The sequence below is a fragment of the Protopterus annectens genome, chromosome 14.part0, assembly GCF_019279795.1.
Source record: "Protopterus annectens isolate FY-2018-M chromosome 14.part0, PAN1.0, whole genome shotgun sequence".
Taxonomy (NCBI): Eukaryota; Metazoa; Chordata; order Ceratodontiformes; family Protopteridae; genus Protopterus; species Protopterus annectens.
In genome coordinates, this window is record NC_056748.1 from 846717700 (window position 1) to 846744872 (window position 27173).

General features: G+C 38.7%; 1 protein-coding gene across 3 annotated transcripts in view; it reads left to right on the top strand.

Moving 5' to 3' along the window:
- GRID1 (glutamate ionotropic receptor delta type subunit 1) overlaps positions 1–27173 on the top strand; it is a 2576795-nt gene that overhangs the window by 2163610 nt on the left and 386012 nt on the right. For all 3 annotated transcript variants that reach the window (XM_044056599.1, XM_044056600.1, XM_044056598.1), the window contains exon 7: positions 19739–19840. In XM_044056599.1, the coding sequence (XP_043912534.1) occupies positions 19739–19840 (102 nt within the window). The remainder of the gene's footprint in view (positions 1–19738; positions 19841–27173) is intronic.

A 27173-nucleotide genomic window follows, 5' to 3' on the forward strand; every position in this document is an offset into this window, starting at 1 on the left:
TCTCCCAACCTGTTGTTGATCTTCTCATCCAAACAAAAAATGGTCCAAAAATCATAAATGATGCTTCTAATGTTAAAAAAAAATCCCTGGTGAAGGGCAGGACACATGCCCTAGTAAAACTGTCAGTTTTTACCAAACCAGAGGTTCTATTTAAACCTTCAGGCTTCTCCAAGAGTGTAGAATAAATACCCCCAGATCATTTTGATTTGACTTCTTCAGCTATGTCATTGACAAAGTTAAAGGGGTAACCTCTTTTCTGCAACATACCCATTAGACATCACATTCTTTAATAAAATCGTCCTGGTCAGACATCATTCTGGCCAATCTCACATATCGACCCTTGACAAGGGATTTTTTCTGATGCAGAGGGTGGCAACTCTCAAAATGCAACAAAGAGTTAGAATAGGTAGGTTTTCTAAAAAGGTGCGGAGTAAACCTACCCTTACCTGTCATACCTATCTCTGCTTTTTGGGAAGTTTCAGTGCCCTCCATAACTCATCATATAAAAAGCATTTTCAGTGTCTAAGCTCAATAAAATCATCTAGTAAAACTCTCTCACTGCTATTACTTATTTTCTCTACCATAGAATGTCTTCTTATCCTTCCCTTTCTTTATTCCCATACTCTTTCTTAATCAGTTTATAAGCCCAAACCATTTTAATGATCTTAACTAATATTCTTAATCACTATTTCAGTAAAACTGGTCTGAACTTCTTATGTACCCTGTTTTTTTATTAAACTTTCATATATTGTATAAATTGTTTCCTGTTAATGCTCAATATCTTTATATAAATGTTCTTCATACTTTTCCTGATCTTGTTTTAATTTATCTATCCAGTTTTATTCTAGTTTTCAAAGTTATAGTTCAACCTCATTTCTATCATGTATATGTGTTTGTGTGTGTATATATATATATATATATATAGATATATATATATATATATATATATGTGTGTGTGTGTGTGTTTTATATATATATATATATACATATATATAAAACGCGCACACACACACACACACACACACACACACACACACACACACACACACACACACACACACACACACACACACCACAAGACAAGCAGGTTTGGCATGTGCAGTGAAAAATAATTCAGTACTCTCAGAAAGACAAATGAAATGCTATAAAGATAAAGGAAGAAGTATTTTAAAAAAGAGGAAGAAAAATATATTTCAAAGGGATTCTGATGATTATTTATAAGAATTAAAAAAAAGGCTAACGCTAATGTTGTCAGTGAGAGAAAGGTGGTTCAAATTAAAGTAGTTAGTTAACTTGTGAAGTGGCAACAAACTGATAGTTTTGTACAATAAAAAGAAGTTATGTCCTTACCATAACGTTCCATCTGTGTTGTAGCTCTTCATTCATTCCTTACTGACAGGTCTCGGTTCCAAGCTTGGAACTGATTCGACCAATACAACAAGCTCACACCAGCCAGAAAACTCTCGAGCTTAGTCATACCCAGAGTGTCCCTCTCCTCAGGTCTTCAGATCGAGTTTGCCCATAAGAATAGAACAAATGGAGGCCCTTTCTGGTTTTCAGGACCAAAACCTGAACCTCCAGGAGTCTTCTGGAAGGGGGTAGGAGGTTGGGATGTAAGGAATGAATTAAGATCTACAGCACAGATGGAACGTTATGGTAAGGACATAACTTCTTTATCTGATGTTGTAAATCTTCATTCATTCCTTACTGATGGGACAGAGTCCCTAGGTACTTTATGTCCTGAGAGGCCCTATGGAAGGATATTTCTGAGCACCATTAAGCCAAAGATGCTCTTCCTCTGGAGACCATAGCCAATTTGGATAGAGTGATAATGGTATGGGGGGGTTGCCCAGGTAGCTGCTACACAAATGTTTTCCATAGAAGCTCTGAAGTGAAATGCCACTGAGGTAGACACTGACCTGGTGGAGTGAGAAATGACTCTAGTAGGTAGAGTTAATTTGTTCTGTTGATAGACAAAGGTAATGCAATCTTTTAACCATTTTGATAAGGTGACAGCATTGCCCAATCTTGGGCCTGAAAAGGATATGAACAGCTGGTTCGACTTTCTGAAAAATTTACTTCTAAGTAAAAACGTAATTGTCTGTGTACATCCAAAAGGTGTAAATGGTATTCCTCTTTATTAGAAAATTTTGGGAAAGAGACTGGCAAATCAATGGACTGATTGAGATTTGAATTCAAAATAACTTTGGGCAGGAAGGAGGGGTTAGTCCGAAGAGATACTCTTTCATTGAGAAAAATTATGTAAGGTCGATTAACGCACAAGGATTGTAACTCTGATATTCACATGGTTGAGGTGATGGCTACCAGGAATAAGGTCTTCCAGGATAAAAACTTTATGTCACATGTGGCTGAAGGGTCAAAGGGTGAACAAGTCAAATTTTGTAGGACTAGAGTCAAATTCCAAGGTTCAGTAGGATTTTTAATAGGCAGTCTCAGGTGCAGAACTCCCTTAGGAAGTTTTTCAAAGACGGTGGGACATTATTGAAGAATCATTAAAACCATAAAGAAAATTGGCAATAGCTGCTCAGTGAACTGTAACAGTAGAGGCTAAGGCTCCTGATTGGAGTAGAGTTGACAAGTATTCTAAGACTCTGTGGACCAGGGTTGAGCCCATATTACAACCCTGAACATTTACCACAATGCAGTTTCCTGGTGGGGGGTTTATGAGAAGTCAAAAGTATGTTTCATAATGGGGAAGAAAGGTTAATCTGCCTGGCAATCAGTGGAAGTTGAGAAACCAAGCAGTCAGTTTGAGACTTTGAAGGTCGGGATGGACTGTGGAATGAGAGGAAAGGGAGGAACAGCATACAGTAGACCCGGGGGCCAATTGTGTATCAGAGCATCTCTCGGTGACTCCTTTGAGGGGGATCAGGGCAAAGTAGCTGCTGCATTTGTAGTTCAAGGAGGAAGCAAAGAGGTCGCAGCAAGGCCGGCTTCAATGACAAAATATTTGTGTCGCTATTATGGGATTGAGAGACCAATCGTGAGGCATTAAAATGTTTCTAATCAGTTTGCCTGCAATCAGACTGGAGTTCCCAGGAATATGCATTGCTAAGAGAAAGCTGTTGGAAGCTATCACCCATTGCCACACTCTCAGGGCTTCCCAGCATAATGGGTAGGATCTGGCTCCTCCTTGCTTGTTGATGTACCAGACTACTACTACTAAAGATGATCAGCTTTAACAATTGGCTTAAACTCTGGTGTCATTCAAAGGGGATCCAATGTCTGTCTGCCTGGGATGACATGCTGGACAAGCCACGCTGCTTTGCAAGGGACGGCTTGCACCTGTCACCCCTGGGATTCCGGATATTGGCAAAGGCTCTTGCCACCCCCATAGTGCCTTTTTTAGGCAAGGCTCAAATTCTAAACCTACCACCCTAGAACACAAAAAAGGAAAAAAACTAAGGGTAATGCTGCTCAATGCCAGAAGTCTAAATCTCAAAATGCAATCACTCGAGGCCCTTCTCAGTATGGAGAACATCGATGTCTGTGCAGTGACAGAAACCTGGTTCAAGGCTCCTGAGAGCACCCCAGCACTATCAGGTTTTACCTGTTATCATGCGTTCCGGCCCCAAAATCCGGACAATACCAAGAAAGGAGGGGGGGTATCCATATTCATCAAAGACACCCACACCTCAAGACTGGTGGCAACGCACGATGCATCGGAGACCATCCAGGTGCAATTAACCATAGGCAAGACTGCTCTGCAAATTGTAGCATGTTACAGGCCACCCTCACAAACTCAGGAACCTCACATGGCCTTCCTGAAAACACTAGAGGGGATAAATGTATCACCAAACACCATCATACTAGGTGACTTCAATTACCCTAATATAGACTGGGAACACTACTCAAGCCCAAACACCCTAGCCCAAAAGTTCCTGGAATTCATAAACTCAAATGCCATGGAACAACTAGTCACCATCCCCACAAGAGGAGAAAACATACTTGATCTCATCATCACGAACATGGGAGCACAATGTTCAACACCGGAAGTATACCCCTCACTGGTGAGATCAGATCACAAACTAATCTCGCTGGAGGTCCTCATCCCACCCCACCTGAAATAAAAAGACCACAGTAAAGAACTTCTCGAAAGCCGACTTCACACTTCTAAAGACTAGTGTGGTCTCCTTTAAGGCCCCAGAGCCGGCGGAAAACAGTACTCAAGCCGCTGAATCACTTACAAATGCCTTCTACCAGCACCTGCAGGACTGCATGGATAAGGCAATCCCAAGCAAAACAATTTGTACCAAAGGCAAGCGTCCAGTCTGGTGGACCCCAGCCATAAACAAACTCTACAACAAAGGAGGAAGCTACTACAAGATAGAGCAAAATCCTTAAAAGGTAAGACACCCTTGATCACTATAAGTAAAAACTAAGAGCTCTCATAAAATCATCCAAAGCAAATTTTGAGAGAAAAATAGCTAAAGACTCAAAAGACAATCATAAGGCCTTCTTTAGCTATGTTAGAAACCTGGGAGGAAACTCCCAGATATGCTCAGAACTAGTTCAAAATGATGTGAAGATTACTGATCCTACAGACATTGCCAACATACTGGCTGACAGGTTCAGTGCAAACTTCTCCCCTCCCCAAAAGGAGAGATATCTATACCAAGCGATTGCAGCCCCCAAACATCTCCAACGCCCAAGTGAGAACTGCTCTCTCCAAAGCAAAAACACAGCATCCATGGGACCTGATGGTGTCCCCGGCTGTGTGCTCCACAAACTCAACGAGGAATTAAACCCACAGCTAGGACAGCTGTTTAATCATAGTCTTACCTCTGGATACGCACCCAGGAGTGGCGCACTGCAACTGTGGTCCCACTTCACAAAGGCGGTGCCTCCACCGACCCTGGAAATTACCGCCCATTAGCTTGACAAGCCTTATCTGCAAAGCCATGGAGAGGATCATAATGGACCTCATAAATAAAGACATAGGGAATTTGCAGACTTTGGATCCATCCCAGTTTGGCTTTGTCAAAGGCAGATCATGCCTTCTAAACTTGGTTGACTTTTTGAAACAGTCACCAAAGCCATTGATGAGGGAAAGGCAGTCCATACAGCCTACCTCGATCTGGCGAAGGCCTTCGATACAATACCCCACTCGGGTATCATTGAAAAACTCATCAGCTTAAATGTTAACCCATACATCACAAGATGGGTTGCAAACTGGCTGAGTGACAGAACCCACAGGGTCAGAGTTGCTGGCGCCATGTCAGACTCAAAGCCTATCACAAGTGGTGTACCACAGGGCTCAGTCCTGGGCCCACTCTTGTTTGGCATCTACTTTTCCGAAGTGCAAGCAAACACAGGAGGGTTATGGCTGACAAAGTTTGCAGATGACTGCAAACTGGGCGCCATAGTAGAAAACACATCTGACACAGATATCCTTCAGAATGGTCTCACAGAAACGGATAACTGGTGCCAGAGCCATGGCCTAAAGTTAAATGCCAAAAAATGCATAGTCATACCCTTCGGGAAAAACAAGGTTACCCCTAGCTACCAAATAGGTGGCAATCCACTGAGCACAGAAGAAGTTATCAGGGACCTGGGGACCCAGGTTGATAGTAGTCTGTCATTCGACACCCATGTAGCTAAAGTAGTTAGGAAGACCTTCTACATTGCCCACCTTATCATGAAGGGATTCTCATCTAGATCAAGGGAGGTCATAGTCTCCCTATACTCATCACTCATCAGACCAATGATTGAGTACAATGCCCCATTCGGAATGTATCTGACCCGACACTTGCAGCAGCTGGAGAGGCCACAAAAGTTCCTCACCAAAAGGATAAAGGGTCTCAAACATCTGTCCTATGCTGCCCGACTGAAAGAACTCCAGCTCTATTCAGTCGCCACCGCTTGCTCAGAGGTGACCTTTGCCTAACATACAAGGCCATGTCAAACCCAGATTTGATGAATATGCTTCACCTCAAAAATCTAGATCCGTCAGAGCCACAAGGGCGGAGACTTAAACCTCGACACGGCTATTAATAGGATGTGCTGGAGGGATAGATTCATCACCCAAAGACTCCCTATGCTGTGGAATAAAATCCCAGTATATGTGAGGCAGAGCACCTCGCTGGCCTTGTTCAAGAGAAATCTTGACCAATGGATGGGAGATCGCAGATATACCCCAGGGATTACCTCAGTGTCACTGCTCAACAGAGGCACAGCAAAATAATGGGTATAGTTCCCCATACTAAAGGGGTGGCGTAAGCCACAAAACTATGGGCTAGGCTTGTAAATGCCCTCGGGCAGATAGCCTAGTATGAACCTATGAACCTATGAACCTATGAACTACTGACATATTGTCTGATTGGATAGTAATTGTCCCCGATGCGAGGGTTGTTTGGAATGCTTGCAATGTTAGGAGCACCACCCTCAGTTCTAGGACATTGATATGCAGCCTGGCCTCTTAGGGGGACCAAGTACCTTGGATGGTCTTTCCCGAAAAATGTCCCCCAACCCCATCAGGGAGGAGTCCATGGTCAATGTGGCCTTGAGGTGAGGGAGTGAAAGGGGACGACACCATAAATCCTCCTCTGGCTTCATCCACCAATTAAGATCCTGCTTGCATAAGTTTGTTATGCGGATTGGGTAAGACAATGGGTGTGTTACTATAGATCAATGGGATGCTAGGAGCCATTGAAGCAGCCACATATGGAACCTTGCTAGTGGAACCAGTGTGATTGTAGCTGCCATGGACACAGAAGTTGTAGGACCAGGCAGGCTGGAACAAGGTTTTGAGTGTGTATTATTTGAAGTTGAGATCTCAACCTTTGTAACCTGTGATGATGTAAAGTGACTTGGTAGGATATTGTGGAGAATATTTCCCCAATGAACTCTAAGCTTTGAGTCGGTACCAGCTTTGACTTTTTTGTATTTATTGAGATTCCTAGATTTTCTGCCAGATTGTGAGTGTAAAATATGGCTTGAAGCAGTAGACTCCTGGTTGGTGTGATAAGGAGCCAATCATCTAGATATGGAAACATGTGGAATCCTTGCAGTCTCAGGTGAGCTGCCACTACTGCCATGCATTTGGTGAACACCATGGGGGCTGTGGAGAGACCAAAGGACAGTACTCAAAATTGGTGGTGACTGGCTCCCAGCCAGAAGCAGAGGTATCTTCTGGATTGTTTGTCCATTTTTATGTGGTAGTTAGTACACATCCTGAAGATCTATAGAGCACATCCAGTCATCCTTTTCCAGAAATGGAAGAATGGACTGAAATGTGACCATCTGGACATTTTCTTGTCTGATGAATTTGTTCAGTATACTGAGGTCCAAGGCTGGCCTGCAGTCCTGTCTTTTTTGGCACTAAAAATAACCTTGAGTAAAATCCAGATCCTATTTGGTCTGGTGAGACTCTTTGGATGACTCTTTTTCTTAGCAGTTTTAGAACTTCTTGTACTGCTGCATCCCTCTGACTGGGTGGAACATTGGGGATTCACCTTAAAGGTATGGGGTAAAGGTTGAAGGGGATATGGTAACCTCTGGTCATTATCCTCTGCACCCAGGAATCTGATGTTATCGATTGCCAGGCCAAATGGTGCAGAGAAAAATGTCCCCTGACTGCTTTCAGAGGCAAGCAATTGGGCCGCTCTTCAGGAAAGCTGATAGGGCTGTCCAGAGAAAAAATCCCTGGAGCTCTGATTTCACGGGCCCCCTCTGTCATGCTTGGGGTGTCTTCCTGATGAGTTCCCCCCTTTACCCTGGGAGGATTGCTTGCCACATTTGTCATGGAAAGGCCCTTGGGATTTTTTGAACCACATCTTCCCACCTCTCTGATTCCTGGAGTAGGATCATTGAGGGGTAGAATAGTTTATGCCCACAGAAGACAGGGTCTTTCTGTTCTTCTCACACCTGGCTAATCTGTCTTTAACTTTTTGGCCAAACAAGGAAGCCTCAGCAACAGGAGCATTAATGAAGGAAGGCTTGAAGGGGTCCGCAAAGTCGCACAAGTACATCCAGGCATGGCGTCTCATGAAAACACCTGAACCAGTTGCTCTGGCTGCCCCCAAAGTTGTGTGGGCAATCAACCGCATAAAGGTGTTAGAGATGGACTCTAGAGTGGCAAGCTGAGAGGCAACTTTATCACGCACCTCTTTAGGCAATACCTCTGCCAAGGTTCCTGAAAGGTCTGAAATCAGGTCCCTCTAGAGATGTGTAAAATGTGTCAGGTAGTTCAGTGACCATAAAGCGCAGGTCACTGAAGTGTAAGTCCACTTCCTTAGTCTGTCTATTGTCTGTGACTCCCTGTTCTGAGGATGGACAGTCAAATTTTCTTCATCAAGTTCTTTCTTAGTGGCTGCCACCACAACCATAGAATCTACTGTTAAGCCTCTGGACCAGTGGGGGTGGTCTTGTGTTGGATAGAGGAATTTATCAGGTCTTCGGAGTATTGGCTCAATGGTGTCAGGGGCCTTCCTGGCATGCTGCACAATGTGCTTAACCAGCTCATCTGCAGGTGGGGGTCACCCAGGAAGTAGAGGGTCAAGCACAGAATGCCTGCAAGATACAGATTCCCCAGTAGAAGTATTAAAAGGCTTCCAGTCACCCCTCTGCTTCAGGATCTCAAGTATGTTTCTGAATGAGACATCCTCAGGGGGGTGACAGTGGGGAACCTTCTCTCTCATTGAAATCTGTATCTTCGGTGAGTGATTCCTCAGGGGAATCGACATGCTTCCTCTTGCATGTTCTCTTTTAGGGTGGCTTCTTAGTGGGACCTTCTGAGGAGGACTCCGAAAAGTGGGTGCCCTAGAGTAGGGTTTCTTGGTGCTCCCATACCTAATGTCCAAGTGTAATGGGCTGTGTCAGCTGCATACCAAAGGAAAAGGAAAGGTCAGGTTTCAACACCAGGGGTGCCAACTGTATGCTTGTGGAAGCAAGAGCCCTCTCCATCACCTGTAAGACAGGCCCACCCAAAGAGGGATGGGAGCCTGGAACCAAGAAGGACAACCTCAGAACCGGGGTTGCACCCTGCTCCAATGAGCCTGCCTCCAGGGCTGGAGCTCTGAAAGGACTGGGAGCTGTTGAAACAACCGGAGCCATAGATGGCACCAGAGAAAAAAATTGGTGTTGAACTAGGGATGATAGTGCCGACAGGCCAGTCATGGTCCCAAGGGTGGATCAGCTCCGAATGGACTGAATTCCACAGGGTAGGCTCTGGAACCATGGAAGGGTGCATCACAAGAACCAAAGAAGTTGGCACAAGTATAGACATCAGTACCAAGGGCTCCAAAGCCTGAGAAGAGTTTGAAGGAGGATATGTTGGACTCTGAGGGAGGATATGTCAAACTCTGTGCAGAAAAACCCTCAGCTGCAGAAGGGATGGAGGTCTTTGTAGGGGTTGGGATACTTCTGGCTGCTAGGAGCTGATCGACAAGCTTCACTATGTCAAGTTCGGAAAGACTCCTGGTTGAAGAGATGAATATCTCCAAAGAAGAGTCAAGTCTCTTGAGAAAGGGACTATATTGCTGTCTGAAAAAAGGATCGATTGTTTGTGAATATCTGGTCCTGGGTAAAATTTCAGTTCTTGGCACCGAGGTCGAAGGACCTGTGGTGGAAGAAATCATTGTAGGTACTGAAATTTTATTTGGTACCGAGGGAATTATCAGTACTGAATTAGGCATTATAGTAGTCGGTTCCATAGAAGCAGTTGACTTTGGCACTATAGAGAGAGCTACAGTCTCTGGAGCTGACAATTTTGGCAGCTTAATCTTTGATTCAGAAATGGTCTGAGAAGATTTTGGTTCCTTGGAACTTGGAGATGTCGGAACCGAACGCCTTCTCTTTTTGCTTTCTTTCTTTGGAGGTGGTGAGACCTCCACCTCAGAAAGGGCCCCCAAGAAAGGAGTCTTTAGTAATCCCTTCAGTATCAATTTATTTTTGTGCTCTGTCAAAGTGTGAGAGCTAAATCCTTTACAAAGGTCACACGGCGGTTGAACCTGAAGGTGAGGAACCCTAAGACAGTAGACATATGAAAGATGCTCATCAGAGTTGGACATTTTTCACCCACATTTATCACACTGCTTGAATAAAGTCATCTCTTTCTTTTCAGACATATTGAGATAGAAATTAGTCACAACCTTGAGAAATAAGACAGGTTAATTTGTCAAATCCCCAATACAGTGCTGAAGAGGCAAATACACACACAGATTGAAAGAAAGAATTTGTTTTTTTTTTTTGGAAGGATAGGACAGAAAGAAGGGGAAAGAAGGGGGGAATACCAATGATGGTATTACAATTACCACAAAGGTAAGGGAGGGGCCTATACCAACAATGGTGCTAACAATACCAAAAAGGTAAGAAAGGGAAGAAAAAAACATTCAAGAACAACAACGGGCAAGAGAAGCTGTCAACGACTATAAAAGGAAAATTATTAAGGAGACAAGAAAAATATTTAGATAAAAATAGTAAAAAATATCTACTACTTAGCTGAGAGCTGCCTTGCCCGTCTTGAGAAGTACGTGGCAAATGAGATCTGAAGACAGGAGGAGAGGGGCACTATGGGTATGACTTAGCTCGAGAGTTTTTTGGCTGGCGCAAGCTTGATATATTGGCTAAGTCGGTTCCTAGCTCAGAACCAATACCCATCAGTAAGGAATGAATGAAGATTTACAACACCAGATTACAGATTATTCTTTAGTTTCCAAGGTTTTCAGAACCAGAATCTCTAGGTTATGTGTTACCGAGGAGGCTGCCAAAATTAGCCCAGTCAGATAATGTTCATTGTAGTTTTCATCCAGGTCTGAATTAGCAGCCTCAGCCTATTGAAATATGAAAGAACAGTAAGCACATTGGACGTAACTACAGATTATATAGATACAAGTGCAACAAGAAAGGCAGCAGCATTATTTTCAACCATGTGTGGGGCATAGCAATCAAAGATCTTAATTATACCACAGGATTTTAAGAATTATAGAGTATCATAGTGAATTTTGAAAATAGTAGAACTTGTTTTGCCTAAAAGATTTTGTTTTGTACCTTCAGGAAGGTTTTATATAGGTTCATAGATTTGTACTATGCTAACTACCTTTGTGGGTCATTTTTAAGCCTAGCCAATTGCCATGTGTGAGAATCAAACCCTGCATCTTTTATCTGTAAGGTAAACACCTTAGTATAGTGGATACGATGACTGGCTTGAAAGCTTTTCCATGTAATTTAAATTTTAGAAATATCTTCAGTCTGAGTTTTGGTTCTAGAATTATGTGCTTTCAAGATGGGATCATTTAGTGGACACCATGAGAAGTCTGAAAGCTTTTTTAACACAAGTTAAATTTTAGTGTTGTTTTTTAACAGCAAGCAGAGTTTTTGCTCTAGACGTACAAGGAGAACAATACCTGTGAAACTTAATAACTTTAATTCCCCACTACACAAAGTATTTAATTCCTTTGAGAAAGTATATATAAAAAAGCATGTATGTATTTCTAAAAGGAAAGCCTGGCAAAGCATTTTATAATTTAAATCAAGAAGAAAGAGATGTGTTATATACATTAACACATAAAGAAACTTTAATACAAGGGAAATGGTTTTAAAGGAAAAAATAATTATGAACAAAAGATAATAGATTTACTGTTAGTGATTTTTCTGCAGAAATAAAAAACAGTGATCATAACAGAACATTGAGGTATTCTATTGATTGAATTAAATACATCTAGGATGATTATTACTGAGTGAATTCTATTCCTTTCTTTATGTACCCAAATCCTGTATAGATGTGATGAATGTGATTTCAAAAGTCCATAAAAGTGAGGAAGACCCACCTTTAAGACTTACAGGAGCTGCAAATACTTCCAAGTTAAAACAGTTTTACATTTTTGAGGAAGATCCACCTTTAAGACTTATAGGAGCTGCAAATACTTCCAAGTTAAAACAGTTTTACATTTTTGTAGATTTGCTTTGAGTGAGGTTAAGAGAAAGTAAAAAAAAATGTTACAGATTCATTTAATTTTATAGAAAAATTAAAATCTGTAAATCTATGGGTGTTATATAAAGGTATTAGTCAGCATGGATGCTACATCATTGCAATGTTAGGAGCACCACCCTCAGTTCTAGGACATTGATATGCAGCCTGGCGTCTTAGGGGGACCAAGTGCCTTGGATGGCCTTTCACGATGCAGAAAGAGATTGGATCATCTGTATGTTAATAAATGATGGACAATACACAACGATATAAATTAGAATATTGTTAAGAAGTATCAGTCAAGTGCTCGATAATAATTTCTTTTAGTTTAAAAACTTTTTTAACAAGTGAAGGTGATAGCCATAAGTGCCACCATGGCTGCTTGCTATGCTTATCTGGTTATATTTCATTGGGAGGAGAATCATATCTCAATAATTTAGCTACATATGTTTGTTTTGTTGGTTTACTGACAACATATTTTAGTATGAACAGGACGTGAGAACCAGTTGATGTTGTTTTTTAAATTTTTAGGAAGTAGCACTGATATTTTAGAGATCTCTAGTAAAAAGTGATGAAAGTAATTGTGTTTTTAGAAATAATTATATACAATGAAAAAGAACAGTATAATCTTAGCAGTTGTGCTAATTTTGGAAATTCCAGAAACATTTTTATTTGCATTATAACAGCACATGTAGCACATTCTTTCTCCTTAAAAAAAGAATGGTTTAAAAATCAGCATTTTTCATTTCATGAAATCTCACACCAAATAAAGTGGCAATGAACACTAGTCAAAGGAACCTGGGTGACAGATTTACTGTGAAGTATTTTCCAGGGAATTGGGTTGAGAATGTTACTAGGAACTTTCAGATGACAGATCCCTATACTGGGGACAATGAAAGAGTCTTAAGACAGCAAGAGAATCTGGCAAATTGGCAGATGACAATGTTTTCATCTAACATTGTAGGGGGTAGAGCTTTCAAAACATTATTAAGAATAATTCTAAGACTTTGACTATAAACTCCTGAGGTGTATGTAAGAGTGGGGGAAAACCACACTTATTAGAGAGATAAAAATCTGTTTTGAATTTTACCACCCAACATTGAAGTTATCTGATCCATATTGTGGTAGGTATATAGTGGAAAGACCTGGTTTTATTGGGCAAATATTCAAAGTAACTGCAAGTCTGCTGTTGTGCTCACATGCAGATTAGATTATGTAGTATAGATGCAGCATGCTCAGTGTGTGGTTCCTTTTTATGGAGAAGACAGTAAGGAAACTGAGAAGTTATTTATGTGTGACAGTAAATACAAAAGTGGAATTAGTGCTGTATATCAGTAGAGTACTCACTTATCAATTTTTAAGAGGTTTGTATTTCATGTTTTGGAAAATGAAGCAGATGTAATCAGGAACAGGATAGAGACCTATAATTAGAGTACAATGATTATCAATGACAAATTCTGTCAGATACCGGTATTATTCATGAATTATCAACACACACACTACAACCTCAGATACCTTTCTCAAACAACCCCCACTAACCAGGTCACACTGCACCAGTCACTCTTTCTCCATCTTTGCCCCTAAACTATGGAAATCCCACCTACCAGCCAAAACTAAAGGAACTACAATTCTCCTTCTCCATCTCTATCTTCATAGATGAACTAAGAAAAATTCATCTAAACCAAATCAAACATAGCAGGTCACATCACTTAAGGGCCTATCAAACTCCAGCCTTACTTTCACTACTAATATCTCTTAACTCCACCTTCCTCACTGTCCCTGCTCTGACTCTTATTACCCCAAAGCATTTTTACCTTGACGTAAACCTGAAGTATAACATGTAAATTTCAACTATTGTCTCATAACTGTTGCTACATATATTAATTAATACACTACAGTGTTTGTAAAATAATACTTTGTTTTATTTTGGATATGTGAAGCTTACTACCTCACTGATCTACTTTTTGTTTTGGCATTGTGAATTACTTCAACCAGGCAGTATTTGCAATTGTCACTTTTAATCAGTGTATCAGTATACTGCCCCAGAAAAACAAATGCAAAATAAAAATAAAACAACATATATTTAGTCTGTTGAAGTCTCCATGTGTTGAAATACTGGGGAAATAAAAGTGCTTAGTCTTATTAAAGGTGATTCTTCAACAACTTGTATTGGTCCACTTTTTCATTTGGTCATTGTTTCACTTTGCCGACTGAGGAGGGAGACCTTTTCATAGTTTTTCCTGTCTCACTTGCTCATGCACACACACAAATGCAGACATATCAGTATCAGTCGTGGTATATCACCATGATCTTTGTAATAAATGCATCTGGAAAACATTTTATTGTTCTGTTAATTGGAATGCAAATATATCCAGCTCTGAGAATCAAAACCATTAATGGTATCCCGACCTTTCAATATATTTGCCTTTTATGATTTAACAAGCATCTTCAAATAAGAGTGTTGCTTGTTTATTGCTGCCTTATGCTTGTCTGCTAATTGTAAAGCTTTTTGAAATAGAATCACATTAATCCACATAGATTTGAGTAATTTATGGTATAATTTTCAACTTATTTTAAGAATAATTTATGGCATGACTGGGGTCTTTTTCCCCTAAGAATAGTCACCCTTCTTCTTCTTCTGCTTCTTCATCCATTACAGATGCAAGAAGCAGCTACCAGAATTCGGTATTCTAATTTAGAAGGATGTGCCTCATGAAGGCAAACTGTACTTCCTCTGACTTTTTAAAACCAAAGAAAGCAGTGCTTCTTTTGATTAATGAGAAGTATTGAGTGGAAAACAATAAGTCATTATCTGTAGTTTTATTATATACATTATTCATAAGACTGAGAATTAAATTTGATAAATATACCTTGCAGCACACATTCTAATTATATTTAATCCTCCAAAACTTGAGTTATAGTTTCAATACTGTAGGTGATCTCAAGTCATATGAATCAATGTATTACTGGTTATATGTGAGACAAGAAAACTAGAAGCAAAAAAAAAGAGCAACTTTAGTCTTAATAATTCTATTTATGTAATCAGTAACATAAGAGAAGCAAAACAAAAAATATAGTCATGAAAATGTTAGTGCCATAATATTTTAAAGTATTTGGATATTCATAACCTCAGTCATTTAAAAAGCAATATATTCCTGTATTGATTTGAGAAGGTGGAAACATGTAGCTTCATCTGGAAATATAATGGTTTAAGCCTCCTAACCTTAATAAATTTGATGAAGCAGTCTGTGAGTCTAAAGAGATGCCACAAAAAGTTTTAAACTGGAAAGTCTAAGGAGAAAATTAGAGCCACTAGAGACCCAATAACATTATTTGATATTGTAATGTTGGCTGCTAGAGACCCAATGACATTATTTGATATTGTAATGTTGAGAATGGACTAAAACAAATTGCCTAGTAGGTAGGAACACATGCATTATGGAATTAGGTCATCTGAATATGAGGAACTATGGAGACAACTTTGAGACACAAAAAGGACAGTAATAGGGCCGTCTACTACTCATTTCCTTTAATTTTTGGTACTTAGGTTCAATGAGTTTATTAGTTCCATGTAGACCAATTATTTTCAGAGTGAATCTAGTACCTGATTGTACAAATGTCACCCTTCAATATGACACCTGTAAAACTCACAGTTAAGAATATTCTAAATGCCTGTGGATCAGCACAAGTTAATGAAACAGTATGATATCAGGTATCATTGTGCCTACTAAAAACATATATATGTACCAGCTACCTCATTATTATGTATGTGCATTATTATATACTAAAATCTATTAGATATTAATAAATAAATGAGGAGAACAGACAAATCATATAATAAAGAAACGTGTCACTGTACCTCATGTGGTGTTTTCCTAGTATAGTAAAACAATCTTATTTATCTCCCCTTGTAGAACTATTTTATTATAATGAAGTAACCCACAACTTTGGTGTCTCCATGTTTTAATGTGCATAAACCCAATATATTGGTAAATTTTATTCCCTACTCACATTGCCCAGGAGACAGAGCCATATATCTTACTAATAAGTGACTTAAATTGGAATTTATCAAATCATTTTGCTTTGTGTAGCTGTTCTGAATTTAATCATCTTAAAGTGGGTTATTAGAAATAAACATCACCACTGTAAATTCTCCCAAACCATTTTAATACATTATTCTGTAGTAATTAAATATATATATTGTTTCCTAGTAGGATCATTTTATATGCCACATGAAGGGCAATTGCTTATTTTATTTTATTTCATTTTATTTTTTCGTAGTTTAATTTGTTTAACCTGGTAGAGCTATATCAATGAACCAATTGCACTTACAACCTGCAAGTAGAGAAGTTATCATAACAAAGATAGTGCAGATCTTAGAGTGGAGTTAAGATAGCTACAATTGAATTATTTCAAACCAAAAATGTAATACAGTTCAGTAACATGCTTAAAGGGTTCTGTAAAACTGATAGCACTACATATTTACACATATAGATCATGCACAAAATCTGCAGTGTTATAAATAAGGTGTAAAGTAAAACAGAAAAAAGGAGGATACATTGTATGGTGGAGCTAGTGGTTGAAGAACATTTTCTCTTTCTTAGATTGTATCTTCAAGCTGCATTATTTTCATCATCTAAGATGAGAGGAGAGTGGAAAAAAGACAAGCAAATGAAATAATAGATGGAGAATAGGAATATATTCTGTTAACATGATGATTTACCTTGAATACTTAAAATGAGGTAGCTCCCTTCTGGTTCTTGTCAAATACTTTGTCTTACATCATTTCTTGTCCCATAGGAATTATCATTCTTAATTGCTGTGCAAGAATGCTAATTGTTTAGCAATCTGATACTGTAAAATATCTTTCTAGACATTATGTAGTAGTTCGGGTATATCTTGTGTTTGGTATATTCCTTCATATTGTTTTCTGCATTGTTTTACATCCAGAATTTACTGTTTGTGTAAATGGCTGGCTCGCTCCTGCAAAGCTTTCTACTCTGAAATATTATTGCCGACTTTCCTTATTACATTGTATTTATTTGATAGCAGAAGAAATCCATGAGCCTTCTCACTCTTCCTTCATCTGATACACTCCCTTAGTGGCTCTCTGGATTCCACTTATATTGCCTATTCTGGTAATTTGTTTCATTATGTCCACAACTCTTTGTGAGAAGAACTGCTCAAACAAATCCAAGGAGTAACAGAGCCCTACAATATTCTACCTTTCAGTCCTCATCCTACATCTGTGTTTGCTTTTCAGAACAGCTCCTTCCGATTTTTGGATCTGATCTTGTACACCTGTTATATTGTGCCCCTTACTGTCTTTTTAATCTCAGATGAGAAGAGCATTAGCTGCAATAGATTCTAGTAATGTCATTTCCTCATCTATCCATGCACCTTTCTGGTGGCTTTCCTATGGACACCTTCCAGCCTTATGACCCTTTTTCTTGAACGGGCTTTAGAATTGCAAAACATTGTTAAGGTGTAGTCTGACCAGGGTCCAACATTCAATGGGAACATCACCTCTTTGCTTCTGCCATCAACCCCTTCTGTACACACTCCATGATTCTTTTGGTTGTTTTCACTGACCTTTCTCTCCCTTCCTTTTGGTCCATTCCATATGAGATCACTAATCCCATATCCTTTTCCTGCTATGTTGCCAACAGTTGAATTCTCCTCAGCGGACACTTCACACCAGAGTTGCTATAGCTCAGGTGCACTGATTTACAACTGTTTGCACATAACCTCAACCACCGCCTTTCAGGTAACCTGATCAGCTTTTTCAAATCCTTCTTTAAACTCTTCCTTCATCTTTCAGTGCTTTTCCTCACTTTATGTCATCCATAGCAAGGCTAATCATGTTCTTTATTCATTGTGATGCATATGAAATGATCACAAAGAAGAGTACTAAACTCCCCGTCCCAGTCACTGTAGCCATCTCTGTCCCACTATTTAAGCATGCAGCAATCCAGTTCCTTAACAGGTTCCTACCTACTTCTAGCATAGGATGAAGTCAACAGCCAAAGTGCAGATAGACAGCAGTTAGCAGTACTTCCCTGTCAAGTTCTCCTGCAAACCATTTATAAATCTTGATTCGGGTTTGCCTTATAATTGTTTCTAGCCATTGAAACATATTGGGTGTTGTCATGAGGATAGCTGTCCTTTGTGAATGTAAATAGCTTATTCGTCAGGATTCTATCAACAATCATTGCTGCTATAAATGAAAAGCTTAAAATGCTAAAAGGCCTTTAGGTTCCTGGATCATCCCTACCCCCATGCAAAGGTTCCACAGTCATTATCTTCCAGGCCTCAGACTGTCCTGCTTTGGTCATCAATTAATTGAAACATTGGTCAGGGGATCTACCAGCACATTAGCCAGAGCATTGAGGATACTGGAAGGCAACTCATTCGCTTCTTTTGTCTTATCCCCCCACTGGTCACATGACAGTTTCCTGTCTATCCATTGCTTTCCCCACTCTGCAATACTTTCCTCCCAGCATGGCACCCTACCCTTTTTTTACTTTGTAAAGCATCAAGTGAAGTATTCATTCTATACCTCTGTTTTTCTCTCATCTTCTGTTATCACTCATGCCTGTTTTTATTCGTCATTGTGTACAGAACTATTCCCACCTCCTCTTCCTTTCTGCTATGTATTTAAAAAGATCTTGGCTCCCTTATTGATCCCGTCTGCTAAAGCCCTTTCAGCTTTAATCTGTATTGCCTTTATGCCTTTGGACTGATACTCTCCCAGCTCCTTTCCCTCTCTTTTCGACCACTTCAAGGCCTTCTCTTTTGCATAACCTGTTAATCTCACACTCTCAAGCAGCCACATTTGCCTTTACTCTTTCTGCCTTTGCATCAAGCCCTTATACACATTCCTGAGTACTGCCTCCCTGCCCCTTTCCCACAACTTGCTTCTTTGCTTTGTTTATCTTCAGTTATCTAGCTCATCTTTGGCCTTATCTATGGATTGATCAACATGGCAAAAACCTTACTAGAAATTCTTCCTGCAGCTATAATCTTCTCTCTTTCAAAGTGTTTTATTACAACTGACCACAGATCTGGAGATTCTACTTCTAAGTTTGTTCCATCATCATCTGGTTGTAGAAACATTTCAGCAGATAGCCCATCCCTACTGTTTTTAAACAGCACAATGACTTCAGTCTCCATTGTGATCCTTTCACCTCCGTTAACATTTTTTTCTTTTTGACACTCCATAACCTCCTTACTTTCTCTCTTTTTCTTTCTATTTCTTACTCTGCCACATTGCCCTCCCTTGTTTTTTTTTTTTTTGTGGGACATGCTCGCTACTGACCCTAGGAGCTGAGTAACAGAATTTCCCATGGGTACAGGCTAAATATTTCTCATTCTTTATAAATATCATATCTGTTTTCCCTGGCTTAAGCAGGATGGAGTAAGTTAGACAACAAATGTAAGTAATTAAAATAAATAAAACAAAAAGGGTGGCCACTTTTTTGTAGTTGGTATATATATCAAGTTCTTTGGTCAGGCTAAACCAGACTATAACCCAGAAGGGCATGTCTCTGTAGATACCACATTTTCAAATGAAAGGGGCACACACAGGAAGGATTTCTAGATCAAGATTTGCCATGCTGTCTTCTATGAGTTTGTATTAAAGATTGTATGTGGATTCATGAATAGAAGCATAAGTGAGTAAGCCTGTCTTTATTTATGTGGTGCTTCTTTGTGGAAACTCTCAGAACATGGCATTATGTGTTTTATTTATTTTTTTTGAAGATCTATAGTTTGATAATGGCATTCTAAAATGTTTTTCTTTATTCACAGTTAGCGACATGGGATACTAGTAGAGGACTGAATGGGAGTCTGCAGGAAAGACGCTTGGGAAGCGATATGCATGGAGTCACACTCAAAGTCGTAACTGTCCTGGTATGCTTTCTGCTTTCATTGTAGAAATATAAAATCATTATTTTAGTCTTCTATGCATTTCTGATTTTTATAGTTTTTCTGACGTAGCTCTTCAGGTTTTTTCATGAACCATAACAACAAAAAGGCCAGACAAATATGACTTTATAAGAAGGCAGAAAAATAACTTGTTAAATATATATATATATATATATATATATATATATATATATATGTGTGTGTGTGTGTGTGTGTGTGTGTGTGTGTGTGTGTAATGCCATATACCAAATAAATATTCTGCTCTAAAACTTCTTGTGCTAAAAGGCACTGCATTATAAAGTGACTTTTTGTATCATTGTAAGAACTACAGAGACAAAATGATGGGTTGGGGTCAAAGTCTTTTATAAGTAACATGTGATATAAGATCATAGAAATGCTTGTGTTTTGCCTGAAGCAAGTATTTGTTGAACAATTATTCCTGTGGGCTCAGCAGAGGTGAGTTAATGTGTATGAAATCTGCTGCTACTTTTTGTTATGATGCCAACTTACACTTCTGCTGTGGATTCTGCCATATGAAGTATACTTTCGTTTTCACTGCAGAGGACATGACGTAAGCAAAACAGCAGTATCCTTTCTGATTGCCCAAAGAACTTGGAATACAACCTTCAGATTTCTTTTTTGAGAATACCCTTTCAGAAATGATTTGTGGTTTGGTGGAAAGGTACCTTAAACTGTTCAGTCCAACTTGTATAATTTCTTTCAGTGACGGAGCACATGTTCTTTGTGATAGTATTTTTTGTTAGTTTAACTTTTCTTGTGTTAAATCTGTCGTAGCGTTCTACGATAAAGATTTGGTAGAAGAAGGAATCAGTAATGGAATAAACTGCAGTTCTATAACACTAACAGAAAAAGAAGTATCAGAAAATGGTATAGTAACATGGTGTTGTATACAAATATTTTAAATGAGTCAAAACTCATTTGTTAAGTAATCCTGTGTGAATTAATTTATGTGCAATAGTCACACATTACTGAAATACTGAAGAACATAAACCTGATTCAGAGTTTTGCTACTTAGTCTGAACTATATCAGAATATCATTTGCAACATGTTAAGAGTGACATGGATCAATATAAATTGTATTCTGTATATAGCCCAATAAATTACCTTTCAGTTGCCAGTTTATAGTCTGATTTTATGTTTCACACAGGTCATGCCTGTCTTTTTCTTATGCTTTGGCAATTACCTGATGTGCATTTTAACCATCTGACCTGTTTACTAATTACTTTGTTTTAGGTTCAGAGCAGATTTGCTATTGATATTTCTAGTTTGCAAAGTTTTTCTTGAGATGACTGACTTCAGTTGTTACCATCACTGTGTACAACAGAGTTAATTCAAAATAGGGATAGGATGATGGTTACATTATGTGTGAGCTGTGTGCATTACAGATTGAATACACTTAGTGTGTCAGCAGGAGAGGGGTGCACACACACACACACACACACACACACACACACACACACACACACACACACACACACACACACACACACACACACACACAGTCTTTTTGAATAGATCTGTAGTGCATGTTATCAGGCCCTACAATTGCACTGAACTGAGGCAATTTTAAAAAGATGTAGACATACAAAACCCTACCTCGCTTAATTATTTCTATACCAAAATGCTATGCAATAACTCCAGTGCATTTGTTAAGCTATGTTAATGATATAATCTTAACTGTACATATTTTTGCAGAATACCCAGATTTTTGCCTCATATTTTGGGTTCGTTTCTCATAAAATTGTGGTTTTCTAGCAAATCATTGGCAAATCATTGAGGATTGAAGTCAGAAAATAATGACAGATATTTGAGTTTCAGACTTCCCACCCTTCAGAAAAGTCATGCTCATTGTGAAGATTGGAGAAAGATGGGCGAAGGCTGCCAGCCTAGTCAAATAGAATTTGATACATAATTCTATCATTTGTATATATAAATGTAAGGGTCTATATTAGAACATTGAAGTTTCAAAACTTCGAATGTTCTAATATCGACCCCTATTCAGCGAAAGCTGAAAATACCAAAGCAATAGAAAACCAAATTTTTTCATTGGGAAAGAATTCGGTTGTCCATTTCTGTTGCTTCAGTATTTTCAGAGCTGTGGTGGAAAGTTACGGGTCGGGTTCAGGTAAGTGTACGATTGAGTGCAGGTTAGGTTAGTTAGGGTTAGGGTACAGGTTAGGTATGTGTGCGATTGTGTGGACATGAGAGTTAGGGCGGGTTAGGTGAGTTAGGATTAGGGCATGGGTCAGGTAAGTGTGCGATTATGTGGACGTGAGGGTTAGGGCAGGGTAGGTGAGTTAGGGTTAGGGCGCGGGTGAGGTGAGTGTGTGATAGTGACGGACCTTAGGGTTAGGGTTAGGGTTTGGGTTAAGGTAAGTGGATAGTTAGTGGTGTGTGTATAGTTTAGTGTAGGGTTAGGTGTAAGATTTTAGGTGTATGTGTGTGGATTGCTGTTTGTTTGGTGTGCTTGTGTTGTGTGTATGTGTTTTGGAACAGCAAATGTTTTCCCTAGGAAAAAATTTGCTGTTCTGTATGTTCGATGTTTTCAGCTTTTGCTGAATAGGGGTCGATATTAGAACATTCGAAGTTTTGAAACTTCGGTGTTCTAATATAGACCCAAATGTAAAATGCAGGCTTGTGTTCTTAAATGAAAGAAAACACTGTAAAATGTGAACTTCAAAATTGTTGCAACATTGCCATCTGCTGTAAGGAAAACTAAGCCAAGCATTTCAAATGTTCTTTGAAGTAAAATTATATAAATAGTGGTGCTGAAGCAGCTGGCTGAACACATTCTTTCTATTGTTTTAACTTAAGGAATAATTGCTAGAGTGTACATGTGAAATGTCTTTTATTGTTGTAGTTTCCAGAGCAGGTGTTAGATTGCTAAATAATGCAGTTTGTTGGCCTGGGAACTCCAGACTAAGTGTCAAAATGATGTAATGTGTATACAGGGAAAACCTAAGTGTCAAAATTATGTAATCTGGGAGGGCCTAGCAAAGATATTTGTTAGTGAGTTTAAAAACTATTGTTCAGAGAGAGAGAGACTATGCGCATTTTGATCTTGATATCAAACTTATCAGCACTCTGCCTGTTGTCTTATGTAAGTAATGTCTTAGAAATATGTTTTCTTGTTGTGATAGCTAGGAACTTAGAAGAAAGTTAGAAAAGTGTTTTTCTGTTATACGAGAACTTTCCTACTGTATTGTTTTAAGTTTCTGTGTGATCTCTGAACTCTTTGATATCACTGTGGTGTAGTAGTATTGTCTTGTGTTTTAATTATTTATTATTAGATATTTAAAAAACCTTTACCTGTGACTGGTTTGTGTAAAGATAAGTAAGCTCTAGAATACATTGCATATTTATAAAATTTAATGTAATAAGCTACTCTAATAAGCCTTAGACTGAATAGTCACATTACCAATTGGATGATAATATTGCACAGTAATAATTGGACAACCTTTTAAGGGCCTTTACGTAGCTGATAAGTATTAGCTGGTGGTGGCAGAAATTACTACCATATAGTCTGGGTAAAGGGGCACAGCTGGAGAATCTGTGTCAGCCTTTCCCAGGAGTGTCTGTGAAGTTGTAAAAATACTTATCTCAAAGTATGTGTGGTGTGTCAGCTACCTGGGTAGGGACACGAAGCACTGGTGGGACACAGAGGGTACTGAAGGTTAGCTTGCCAGCTAGGCTGAGATCTGGACCCTGTATAGCTGTGCCAGTGGGGAGTCTTATTGGGGACCTGGAGAGCAAGGAAGCAGCCAGCCACAGACTGACTGTGATCTCTGTGTGCAAGTAAGGGAAATTGTACTTTACTGTATGTATTTGTTATCCTTTCCTCTTATATGAGATGACCTCCCTGGTGTTAGTGGTGAGGATTGAGGCATGGTCGTCACACTAATAATAAACTGTTCTATCAATTTTCTAAGTTTGTAAGGGCAATATTTAAAAAGTGTCCCTATTTTTGGGCCTTTATACCCCCATTATTGATGACTTTCTCCAGATTTCTTGCGCTAAGAGGTTGAGAAGTATGAATAGAATTATCCAAAGTTTTTAAAGATACATATCCATGTTAGAGAGTTGTGTCTTATATTTATTCAAATACATATTAGACAGCAAAAGCAGACCAGTATGCATGTGACTATTGCAAAATATGTTTTAAAGGGCATAGCCCTCCCCTCACCACACACACACACACACACACACACACACACACACACACACACACACGTGTACACACACACACACACACACACACACACACACACACACACACAGACACATGTACACACACACACGAATAGATGCACTTTCACACCTATGGACCCAACTGTAATAGCTACAGTGGTATCTCCTTTCAGCACATTCCTTCTGATGTTGTAGTTTTTATGTATTATTTTCAAAAAATGCATATTGATAAAAATCTGTTGGCCATGGTGTCAATCCAGTAGGATTATTATTATTTTTTTTTTTGCTTAATATGACCAAAAAGCACCATTTAGAATAGAAACCATACCAAACAGATGAAAGATATAATAAAGCAGAGAGTAAATTATTTTTACTTTGCACATGTTCAGACATAAAGCTCAAAATATCCAAAAAAATAATAAAAACTGAAAATGGACAAGTTGCTTTCCCAGGCCATTCAGTTTTGTGAAGCCATCTCCCTGACTGGCATCAGGGTTTGCTAAAGAAGGTGAAAAAATGTAAAGTCTATTACTTGATTTTATGCTATGGGCAAATAAGTGGAAGGTCAGTACAATTTATTTTTATTTTCTAAGGGCCAGAGTGTTCCAGTGAACATTTTCTGCCAAAACCAACTGTTATTCATGCAAGGTCACATTTTCACAAATGTGTTCAAAGAAGTATGTTGAAGGTCTTATCATGTGATTATGTGAACTGCCTGTGGGTTTGACCCAAAAAAAGAGGAACAAATTTGACAGACAATAATGATTGTGCTGGTTGATACTGACTCAAAAATACATCTAGAAGTGAAACTAACTATGAAAAATGCAGTTCAGATTGTTAAAGAGGCCAAAGTACTAAAGAGACAAAATGCTAATATGACTACAGCAAGTGATGTCTGAGAGAAAAAAAATGCAAAGCTAATGGAAAATTCAGTACATATAATATAGAGCCACTTGTTAGAATGTGCTTTAAATTTGTAGTTTTGAAAATTTTTCTAGTATGCAGTTAAATAAAATATATGAACCAACAATGACAAAACTACCAGTTTCAGAACATTTCAACCACAAAAGGCCATTCAAAGTTCTTTAATTACAATCTACCAATATCAGTCCAAATATATGACCTCTGCAGAAGTAAAACTCATCTGAATAATTCCATATTAAGGAGATCTATAACTAATGAAGAGGTTGCTGCTGGCAAGCAACTTTACATTTCACTGTTTCATCTAGAAAATCCAGTGCCTGCTGCCCTTGATGAATAAATTCCCCATATTACATTTAAAACCAAACCAAAATAATTGGTAAGGTGGTAATATTGCAATAGGGAATTGCTGTCATACTAACAACAGATCCATAGTTACTAAACATCACATCCAAAGGAGGACTCACACAGGACTGCAGTACCCCATCCCCACTTAAAGGGCATTGCAATATCAACACTATGTATTCATGGTATGGGAGTAGAACCCACAGCCTTCTGCATAAAAAAATAAGTATGCTGCCTTTTGTGCTACTAACACTGCTTTCAAATTTTATAGCACGGACACTGATGATGGTCATTTGCTAAACATAACAGTTACACATTGAAAACAGAATTAACATGAGCAACATAAACTTTTCTTCCTTGAAACTCAACATTCCTTGAAAATGTACATTCTTTGAAATTGGACTGAAAGGCAACATTCTTTGAAAATGCACTGAAACTCAACAGTCCTTCAAAATGCACCCCTCATGACAATTTGGAAGTTGGTGTGGAGGATTTGGGCTCTTCTCTCCTGTAAACAAGGTAAAGGGTTTGAGCCTGAACAAGTTAACCAACACACATACACACAAAGTGAGTCCTTAAAGATGATTTGTTTTTATTTGTTGAAATTAAATATTGTGGCAGCCCCCAGCCAGTGGGTCTAACCAAGTAAGTGGGCCCTAGAAAATTGCCTAGGTTGCTTAGTGCTGGACCCAGCTCTGCTAACATTACTGTAGCTTCCTGTTATAATAAACATGCCCGCCATATAACTGCAGCATACACATAAAAATAAAAATGGCAATGTGGTAAGAAAACATATTCCATTACTCAAATGTGTACTTGGAATATATTTTGCTATATAAGAGGTTTGTGGATGGCATCTTTATTATATTGGCTGAAGATACTGACGACTAATTGTTTGAATTAAGACTGCATAACAAAGTCAACTGCTTTTTCTTAGCTTTAGAACTGTTACTTCAGATTTTAAAATATGTTTTCTTGATATTCTTTTGGAAAAGACAAATCAAAGGGTTATTAACATAACAGCATTTAAAATTACTTAAAAAGAATACATATGGCCATAGAATTAGTATGCATCCCCCAGTTATATTTGATGAAGATGTCATGAAAGGACAAATGTTGCTATTGGCAAGATTACATACTGATGAAACAGGCCTGATACTCACTTGAGTGAACTAGCTAAAGATTTTTGTGTGAGACAGTAAAGTAGGTATAAGGTAGCAATGAATATGAAGTTAATTAACCATTCCCAGGATATAAATAATGGATCTATTTTTTTCTGAAAGGGAATACCGAAGGACTGATAGAGGACAGGGGAAGCTTATGAGATGTACTCTGAAATTTAATAGGCCCACTAAATCCATATAGTTAATAATACGGAAACATTGGCACATATTAAGGAACGAGAATGGAACAAAACAGGGTTTAACACCCCAACCATTGTTTATGTATAAGAGATCAAGAAATTTAAACAGATCTGTATTACAAAGGAAAAAAATAGAATAAGGCAGAGATGGGGCATATCCCTGTATCAGATGTAACTTTTTAAGGTATCTTTATGAAGCTAAAACATTCATACGTTTAGTTACTTGAAAAAGTATTTATTTAAATATGTTTGCAGGCTATGACTCTAGAAATGTTGTTTATATTGCACTTTGTGGGCAATGCACAGCATTTAATGTGGGAAAATCTACAAAAGTTTGAAGGAGTGTATTCGTGAATAATTGTCTGATATTAGGAGGAAAACCAGCATTAATGCAACATACAAACATATAGAAGAGAAAGGTGTCATGCATTTTCCAGTATTCCAATGTGTTTATGACAACAAAAGGAGGGGATATAAGGA